Source organism: Ixodes scapularis, unplaced genomic scaffold (assembly GCF_016920785.2).
Source record: "Ixodes scapularis isolate PalLabHiFi unplaced genomic scaffold, ASM1692078v2 PGA_scaffold9__187_contigs__length_104089568, whole genome shotgun sequence".
NCBI lineage: Eukaryota > Metazoa > Arthropoda > Arachnida > Ixodida > Ixodidae > Ixodes > Ixodes scapularis.
Genome location: NW_024609884.1, coordinates 53,313,739 through 53,324,232, shown reverse-complemented (window position 1 = coordinate 53,324,232; position 10,494 = coordinate 53,313,739). Strand labels below are relative to the sequence as shown.

The 10,494-nt window shown below is 47.3% G+C and overlaps 1 protein-coding gene across 1 annotated transcript in view; it reads right to left on the bottom strand.

Moving 5' to 3' along the window:
• Window positions 1-3,279: 3,279 nt before the first annotated feature.
• LOC8029763 (junctophilin-1) overlaps window positions 3,280-10,494 on the bottom strand; it is a 125,499-nt gene continuing 118,284 nt past the window's right edge. The window contains exon 7 of the mRNA XM_029992946.4: window positions 3,280-9,510. Within this exon, the coding sequence (XP_029848806.1) occupies window positions 9,424-9,510 (87 nt within the window). The 3' untranslated portion in view covers window positions 3,280-9,423. The remainder of the gene's footprint in view (window positions 9,511-10,494) is intronic.

The window sequence follows — 10,494 nt, the reverse complement described above, 5'->3', positions numbered from 1 at the left end:
TCGAGATCTTTTGACATGCAACCGAAATCTTAGATTAGCTTCCATCAGATTGCGGGCACCTCGGTCGGTATTCGAACCCGCCAAATAGAGATTCGTAGACTAGAGCGTTTATTCAGAGCCACTGAGACATTTCAATGTTTTGTGTTTTGTTTTAACATCCTTGCCAGTTAAAAGCCATCGAGGTGGTTGTGAAACAAGGTATAATCGAACCATTCCGACATGCCACAATCTGATTGTGAAAATGATTTCTGCAATTGACTCCGTAAGTGTGACGTCATGGGTCCAAACAAACCGTTGCTAGGGTCGTTGTTATGGACAAATACATGTGGCTAGGTTTCGCTACGAAAACCCGACCGTTCAAAAATCAGGAGTAGGATTTAAACTTCTAAAAATGTCAGATATAGAAAGCTTCTATGTCAAATATGTTTCAACAGAAGTGTGCCGGTAATCGCTTGTTTCTGAAATACTAACGACTGCAACTTCCGGTCCTCAAGATGCCTGCAGCAGACGACGAATGCAAGAAGTATGCCGTCTGCCACACGCCGGCAGGCCAAGCCGACGCCGTCGTTTGAATCGTGTGAATAAATACGATATTCTGATATTGCATTTGTTTGAAATATAATGAGTTTCAGACACCTATAAGAATTCATAGTGGGGTGCGATGCAAAGTATGGTTTATCGAAAGTCTGGGCGTCGACAGAGATGATCGTCTGCTAAACGATCGCACTGCACCCGTGAGAAAAGCACTTCAGGCGATCGGTTAAGATTCCAAATTTTGTTCGCGGACTCGTACTATGGGAGGGTTCATGGTACCTGGTTGTAATCATCGCGCGGAGAAGGATTCTTGTAGTTTCTTCAGATTTCCGCCAGACCCCAAAGCGCGAAAGAACTGGATACAAAACGTAAGGTGAGTACATGTGGCACTGGCGGACAGTTGCCTTGATGTAAAAAAAGGGCCAAACCAACCGAGAGCACGTAAAACCCATATTCTGTTCGCTCATAATGTCTTAAAATATGGCCGCTATATTTATATATTATTACTATAATGTTGATAAGGTAGTTGCATGCAAGAAGTAGTCAGAGTAAAATCCAGCTTAAACTTGCAGTAGTCGTATGCTGCTATATGGTAGAACAGCATTGAGAAGTATGCCTGTGTCCATGCGCTGTCCGGTTATCTTGTTTATGCTTTTGAAACACAATGAAAAAGCATCACCTTTGGTGACGCTTTTTCATTGTGCTCTTCGTATGCTGTTCGGACTAGCTTTTTAACTTAGTATTTAGTACAAGCCTCAATAATAATAATAATAAACGACTTACCTCGACGTCGTAAGATTTGTTTCTCATGCTGGTCAGCACTACGCCGATAATGCACTTCAGGTCGTCGTCATAACTGATCTGCATGACGTGGTTTGATTTTATGGCATTTTCACCCCTCTGAACTAAGCTGGATTCTTCACCGAAAAAAACGTACATTGCGGAGGTCTCTACGGCCACGGCGATGCACTTGTTTTTGTCGCTCGTTTACCGACGCAAATCAATGAAGACGCCCGCTGCAACAGAGGCCAGCAAATCTATCGTGTCGCCTGCTACCGAAGCAAAGTGGAGTGTAACACTTCAGAAATGACTTCCATCGTTGCAATACGACACTGAGACGACAAGAACATCTTCATAATTATTAAGCTCGCGTTGCGCCTTAAAGGCATGATTTTACCGAGCGCCAGGAGCGTTGCCGTGCTGACGGTGCCTGTGGTAACGCTATGCTAAAACTACCTATTAACGTCATCGGCGTGTTTAGGGGTTTTATTTATTGGTCTGTCAAGAATAAATATTTTAATATACGGTACGTTTGTGTACCGTGTTATTGGCATGCAACGTTGTGACCCCCCTCGCTAAAACTGCCTTTCTAAGCTCTCGTCACGAAAGGCTGGCTAACACAGATGCCCTAAAAATTCTTCGAGCATTTATTTGTTTGTTTTTGTAATTACCTGAAAGCAAGTAGGCGTATACTGTCTTTTGAAAGTGCTTGAAGGAAATGGTCGTGTTTCTTGTAACGGCCTTAAAACGCGAACCCCTTCCCGATGTCTATTGCTCGACCATAGCCTCCTCTACTCACAACGCCTGGCAGTTCGATGACGGAGCCATAGAGTGCCCGGTCGCAGATTTGAAGCGCGAGGATCTAGTATCACAGAGCATTTCTCGGGGAGTCTGGTATTCAGGGCACAGCTTTTGCAGCGGCGAGGACTAGAAACATGGTTTTCAAACCCGACGAGAAAAGAAACGATAGCCCGAGCAAAGCGAGAAGAACGAGCGGATATTCCATCGCTCGGGACAGGTGTGTTTCTGCGTCTCGCCACAGCGGGGCGCCCGTTACATGACTCTTGCCTGCCGCTCTACCTTTTCCCTTTCGGCGGCCGCGTCTCGTGGCGATCTGCCAGGCTTTGTCAGTATAGAGGAGGCTATGGCTCGACATACCGTTGCGCGATCAGGTTTCTCCTACTTAAAGCACACAATAAACTTTCCATAGACCATATGCTAGAACTCTACAATACTAGTGGGAGCGTTTGCCGTCACGTTAAACACAGATTGAGCTGGTGCCCACAAGAACAGAAATCCGCTGTGTATGGGGTATATGTCCCTAAAGAAATGAGACATCTCGGTCCCTTCGTGCAACGCTGTTGCGAGGCGGAACACAAGAACTCATAATTTAACGCACTCACTTTTTCGTTAAAACTGCTTCACGCACGTACTCGCCGACCAGAACCATACGGTAATAGCAACACCAAGGCGCCAAGGCCGACAGTCAATGCTACAGTGCCACCGGCTCCGCGCCGCCACCGCCGCTGCCGTCCCCGGTCCTCTAGTTCTCCCTTCGTCCGCGAGAGGGCGAGCGGCGGGCTGGAGTTGGTAATACCCGAGGACAACGTTTTGTGGCTATATAGTGAAAGCCAGCGATTCTATATAGTCAAATCTATGGGGGCACGGGCGCTTGCGCACCTTGAGCGTCGATCACACCTCTGTGCGCGCACTCTCCATTTCTTCTGAAATGCCACAGAAAGTTGTTCCATAGTAAAGCCGGTGGGCGAACCTCGTCTCGTTGTCCGTCGCACATTAGCTGCATGGCCTACAGCTTTTACCGGGCGAGTCCGGATTGGAGCTCACACGCAGTCGAATCACAACCGAATTGAACGGGCACGACGTAAACTTCCGTTGGTTACCTGTCAATGATTAGAAGGAACTTGCAACTGCGACAGAGGGAGAGAAGGAAAAACGAGTGCGACATCACTAGAAAAGAATTTATTTGAGTGTGTCGACGTCACATCGCTCTATCTCCAAGACAAGGAACAGGAGTGCTCGAGTAAGTCATTACAAAAAACTTCAGCGAGGAAGAATGGCAGGAAAAAGACAAAAGGGCTAAAGCGCGGACGAACCGGCACGCGTTAACCGTCCTAAGACGGATCTCACGACGGCGCTATCTGAAGCAATGTACTTATTGGTAACTTGTGCCTTTCCCATGTCTCGAAAAAAAAAGAGAAAAAAAAAAAATCTGATTTTACGCAAGGACATCATCGGCAGGGGACGGGGTCAACATTCAACTTTCATTGTGGGTCACTTCCATAAAGCCCAGACATAGAGGTTACCACGTTAGCTTTAAAGGTAACATATGATGCATTGTTTCCGCTTTCAGGTCCCTTTTCGTTTCCTGTCAGCAGAGAGAAAAAAGATGTCGTACTCGCTGTAGCAAAGGTTGTGCATCAGAGACAAAAAGCGTGCACAGAAGTAAAGAACAGTGGGCAATGTGAAAAGGAGACATTCAATGGGGCACTACCGCAAGAAGCGTGCAGGCGCCGGTGTAAGTATAAAGAACGAGAGAAAACCATAGCGGAAGAACACTACATTGGAACACAACTGTGAAGCGGAGTTTTTTTCTTTCTTTTTGTAGCTGACACGACCCAAAATGACTGGCACCTCAATGCGACTCGTCACATAACCAACAGTGTTCGCCTATTTGGCATTTCCGAGCGGGCAGTACCCGCGTTCACGTGAACGTGATGTCGCAATAGGACCGGCGCGGTGGTACAGACCTCAACGTACCGTGCGTGCGCCCATGAAGACCGACTGATGAGCGTCCCGGGGACTGACGTGAGAGATTTGGGGCGTTTCCTGGCGGTTCTCCCACGAATGCTTAAATGCTATGGCCAAACACGTGCCTTTGACTGGTGAATGGACGGACGGGAGTTTAGGCCGATTCTAAACTCGGAGGATATGGCATCCGGACATAAATGACTGGAGCTAAGTTCGGCACGCTACTACGACATCCGAGTTCTCTATCGTGGTCAGTGAATGAACGCCAGAGGGATGCTGGATCGTAGTTGCAAAATCTTCGTCAGTTAAGGAGGGCTAAAATATAAACAGAGATACATGAAGTGACGACGGGTTGAAATGCTAGAATAGGGATCTCCAGAAAGCTGCGCGCGACCCCAGTATTCTAAGTCCTTGCCCTAAAGTGACTTCCGGTGCAACGCGGCAAGTATTTGGACATTTGATTAGAAGCCGTTGGCAACCTTAAACTCGTGAACAAAGCAGAATACTCTCTGTTACGGTGATTCAAATACGCGCCTAGAGTTTGCTTTTGTCGTCAAATTGTTAACAGCCGGAAAGACCGGAACGCTACGCATCTGCACGTTTCGATCTTATCCTATACCTCGCTTTAGCACAATTTCGAAAACGGCAGTAGCTACGGCTCCAGCGAACTAAGAAGGATATCCCAGTGAGACATTTGACAAAGCGGTGACAGACACCACTCCAGCGAAGTGCTATCACTCACCTCGCTTCGACGCTATTGGCCGAGAGAGGCAATAGCGTCGGCAATGGCGTCGCGTTTGCAGGGTCTTGCTGAAACGAAATATAGCGAAAACGAAACTCAAGCTGTATTAGGTTTCTTAAATAAAAGATTGGCTGTAATGTCCAGACTAAAATTCTGATGGCTAGCGAATGCGCTTCAGTTGTTGCGAATCGTGTCACTTTCTGTTATTCATTTCAAAAGTGTTCTCGTGATAACCAATGAACAGTAAAGTACGCGTAAAATAATAATAATAAAAAAGACAGATCAATAGGAACTTCACTTATTTCTGGCACGTCGTTCAACGGCAGCCGTAAATATAATAAATCTCAACACATGTTTATTTGCCTCCTTGAAAACTGTAATGAATGCAAGAACAACAACAAACAAAAAATAGCTGGTTGACTAGAAATTAAGGTAAGATCTTGCGTGCTCCTCCGAGTGAATAGGACGGTTTAATGTAAACGGGACTAGGAGTTTTTCGCAGAGAGCATCTCATGACGGTGCACAATGCCCAACAAGAAGGACGTGGACATTGTATTTGTCCGGTGAAACAGCGGTCGGAGCCTCAGCACGCCAACAGAGTGCACACCAAAAGAGTGGGAAGCAAACCAGGCAGGTGCAAATTCCGCTCAAAAGAAACTGTTCGTTCATGACTGGTGAGGCACACTGGAGACATTCCGTATCACGGATTCAGACAGATGCCCGAAACAATGATTTGCCACGCACAGACGCACACGCAAACTGAGCACGGGAAAGCCACAACTGAATATGCACGTACACTGGTGAAAAATACAAACGGTGTCATCTGTGTAGCAGACACGCACACGCGTCAGGGGTAAAAATCACTCGACATACCCAAGCATCCCACCGACTCAGGGGACACAGAGGTGGACGTAGGGGCAAGGGGAGGCGCACAAACGCAACAGAAACGGCACTGGTCAAGTAGAAGCAGCATAAACCGGAAATTTGAGAACTGTTTTGACTTGGAGGGACTTACATCACTGAGCCATGTGCTTTCAAGAGAAATAGGAAAGAGAGAGAGTGGGAAAGCGGGAAAACGCCGAATCAAAATTCGAGTAGACTCAGAAATCAGGCAAAGGCTACAGCGTCGCTACTACAACTCGAGGCACTATTGGTGCTGCGTAAACGCTGTTAACGAGAGCCGCTTTGCACATCCTCGCTACTGGGAACTGCAGCGTTTCCAAGCAGCTTGATTTCCCCAACAAGTTATATTACGCAGCCGAACAACCGCGACGGAATAACAGCAAAAACGCGCCCGCTCGTCCCGCGTCAACACAACCATGTTCTCTTGGCAATAGGAGCACCGCAGCGCCAGCAAACTCGAGCGGTTGGCTTGTCGGAGACCACAGATAAAACTAGGAAAGAAACCGAACACTGAGAGTTTTTCGTAGCGCGAGGTAAGAAAGTGGCTCCTCCTTGGAGACGTCTGCCAGACACGGCGGATATGTCGCCACACGAAGGCGTCATGTCTGACGAGCAACGTAGTCCTCCGCGTCATGCAGGCGCGAGGGAGGCCATTTAGGACTAACGGTATATTTATGTCCAGTTGGGGCTTATTTATACATATATATGTTGTTGTTTTTTTCGTGAGCTGCAGGCTTTAGGGTAGAGTCTGCCCGAGGAAAATTCGTCATCAATTACCATACGCGAGCCTCTGCGGACTTCTTTCCCAAAGCTGTACGTCCTTTTCAATCAGCGTTTTACACAGCAACTTTCCGAATACCAAAAACGTCAAAAATTGCGGAGATTTAGTTTAGCGCGAGTGTTTGCTCTCGCATCCAGTAGACATAAACAAACAAAAGAGCACAACATTGTACAAGTGACCGGAGAAGCAAAGATGCTTGTACACTCCGCTTCGCCGTCAAACTCGGTTCAGACACTTGCGTCGCTTGCGGTGACGAAGAGTCACCGGAACAACTGTTTGCCGAACACAGCGCGACCAATGTAATGAGGAAAGCCACGTGTTTAAAAGCACAAAAATGCGTACAAGCGTGCCCACTTTCTATTCAACACGTGGTGTTCGTCCTTCAAATATTGAGTTCTTTGCCACGCGACATCCAATGCCATGCTTATCCAGATCACTCTGTCGCTGATGTCATTTCCGTTCAGGTGAACGCAGTCATCGCAAAAGACAGAACCAGTCTTAAGTGCGAGCGAAGTTGAAGCAACAAGAGCCAGCCCCAGCGTGCTGCAGGTGTAGAAATACGTCCGTGGCGTCAAGCGTTCTTCAAATCACTATGCTCGCGTTTGTAGCTCCAGCTTCGATCGCACTTACCGTGAAACCGAGCGTAGAAACGCATCCGAGGGCACCTGGTTAACGTACCTCGTTAAGAGCACATTCCTGCGAATTATCATAGGGATATTAAACGAGTGACTTCCTTTATTTTTTGGTTGATGGAACTCTTCTCATTTTCCAGCACCTGTGCTCCCTACCATAACGTGCTAGAGCTATCACGGAATTTCATCTCACAGTGTGTCGGGTGATCAGCTGCGATAATGTTACAGCGTTCGTGACAGTGTGTTCTGTGAGCTATACAAATGCTAAGCGAGCGACGGAGGAGAAACGACTATAGAAGAACCATACATCCCCGTGAAAATCACCTTTCTCTCGCAGTCGCGTCAACACGGTCGCGCTGAAAATGCTTATCACTCGGGTCACATCACCACCTCGCGTGTGCTCGTGGACTCTTACGTAGGGTGTGTGTCCCGCTTGTCTCCCATTACGACATGATCGTTAGAAGTACATTAGTCAACAACAACAACAACAAAAATTTTCGCGCGGCAAAAGCTTTTCTCATTCTCTGGCTCTTTCGGAAGAGCGCACCTGTAGGGAAAGTGGGTGTATACGATTCACAGCAGGAAAATAGGGAGGGTGTTAGCCTTGACGAATGATGATGGAATACAGGTTCGCGTGCGGAAGCTGAGTACGTCAACAGCCTGCGTCGAATCGCAGACGCACAAAAACAAAACGGGCACGTTCCTCGTTTCGCTCGTTTGTAGAAGATAGAGCACTGTCCTGCGTCATTTCTACACTAACCACCGTGTGTGGGACACGTGGTCGCCGGAAGTCCTGTGAGTAAATCCGATGCACTGTCGACGTTCAGGGTCGATAAAAGGTGCACGGAGAGAGAGAGAGAGAGAGAGAGAGCTGCGTGAAAATACGTGGAAAAAGTTCAATCCTATAGAACATCCGCATCGCATAGTCCGGTCCGGAAGCGTTGTGCGAGGGACATGCTCGGATAAAGAAACGTTTATTTATTCTGGCAAAGTATATATTTTCGTTTTACTATTTTTTTTTTTTTTTTTGCAAGTGAACATAGAGTGGGCGCAGCAGCATTTACTTCCCGCGCAACTCCGATAGGTCGTTGCCAAGAATAGATACGGAAAAATAACATATAATAAACTTCACCACATTTTGTTTAACCTTTGAGTCCCGATTGAAGCGCTGGCTCGGTAACGACTCTAATTGCCTGATGATGAGCGCAAGATAATCATGATCAGAAGAAATCAGCTCAAATAGTTCAAGCGTACCCCCAAAGAATTCAAACTTCTGATACGACGTGAGCGTCCCAGTTTTGCCTACTGGATGCACTGGTTGAAAGTCCTCGAAAAATTGAGCAGAAAGCAGAGGCGCCTAAAAGTGAGAACAAGCTACCGCGTGCATCCACAAGAGATATTTTTTCACAAAATAGATCGTATAATATTACCGCCTTGACGGAGCGAAGTCGAGCCAGCCGAGAAGGGTCTCTTTACATGGCGCATTTATCACAGTAAAATTTCGTGAGTAACTTTTAGAAATACAACATTTGAAACGAAAAGGCAAAACTCGTTCATGAAGGGGGCATAGGAACGTGACCAGGAATTCTGGGTAAGACAGATCTAGTTCTTCTACGCTCAGGAAGGAAGTTCAGCTTGCGGAAATAAGGCGATGCAATATCTCTATCATCTCGTTAGTCCGGTGGTACTAATATTAGTCACGGTGCTATCACGCGTTGCTGAGCTTCCTAATCACAAATCACGAAGCAAATCACTTTTTCGTTTCAAACTTGTACCTCAAAAAGGCTAGCTCATGAAATTTTAGGACAACAAATACAAGACATGCACCACCTAAAGACATCCTCGTGGCAAGTCCCCTCCGTCGATCCACTGACACGCGAGGTCCACTTTTCGAAGGAAGAGAGCGTGGGGGACAGGCGGTTGAACCGCGATAGACAGAGAGCGAGTGTGTGTCGGCGTGTGTGATTGTGTGTCTGCGTGTATCATCAACCAGCTAGCGACACGGACAATCGTCGCCGTCGTCAACCACTCCGTACAACAGAGCCCTAGCAGATTCCCGCCTCAGGGACAAGGCGACGCCCATGCATCGGAGTGGTCCAACGATGTCCCGGACAAGGGGACTGGCAAGGAGAACGTCCGCAGCCCAGACGGCAGTCGCCCGGAATGGCCGCCGTATGGCACACGCTTTGCTCTGATGAAGTGGCGGACGAACCGCGTCTGTGGCTGATCACTGCTGGCCCGGGGGCCTCTTGGTTCGGTGCCCTGGTGGCTTCGAGGGACGGCTACGTGAGAAGCTTGAAGAACATAATCGCCAGGCTGATGTTGATGAACAACACCAGCATCACCAACTGCTGCCTCGAGAACCAATCCTGGAAGGAGTAAGCAGCAGACGACGGCACGGGTCAGAGCAGCTTGGAATCTGCCGGGTGAGATCGAGAAAATGATGCATCCAGTGCTTTGGCCCGCATAAATAAACCACGCATCGCAGAGGGCTGAAACTCCGTGAGAAAATGACGCTAGTGGTTGTGATAAAACGCGAAAGTTTGGGCACATGCCGTTATCTGAATCAAAAGATAAAAATTAAAACAAAAATATATATATATGAGCCCACGTGCACTCTATAGCCTAATTTGCATCATACCGATATTTGAGATTGTGGGCGCTTGTAGGGCATTTATTTCAGTGAAAACTAGTTCATTCGGAAGAAAATATTGTTCTCTTTCTTGCTGCCAAGTTTTTTCACTTACATAATTGCTACACGCGCCCACGATCTCAAATGTGAATGTGAAGAATATTAGGCTTAGGCGAACATCGGCTCATAAAGATTCCTTTTTTTTTTTATCTTACGGTCTGGGTAGTGTCACAGGCTCAAACATTCGCATTTTATCGCCACCACTAGCACCACATTCTCACGGAGTTTCGGCTTTCTGAAATGCGTAGTTTATGCGGGTCAAAAAAAAAAAAAAAAAAAAAACAGTTTCATTTTCTCGATGTGACCCTGTCTATACGATTTCCGGTTGCAAACAGACGAGGGACTCAATGTCCGTGGCAGGCAGTTGCAGAAATACACTTTGGCAGACCGGGAGCTCCGCATAATGGAACAAAACACGTTTTGTGAGTCATTCGGCTAAATAAGACTGCTGCGGGACAAACACAAGCCTAGCATCCCAGGTCAAACTCTTACTGCTGCAGCATGGCTGTCAAGAGCCAGAACTCACCGGAACACAAAAAGGGTGATTCGGAAGCCTTTAAGATTTGTTGAATTTGTGCGGTGCCCCATTCTTATGCCCTCAAGGAATAAGAGAGCGTCAGACGAACCAGCGTTCTCCCGCTGAAGCCAGCACTAAATTGTG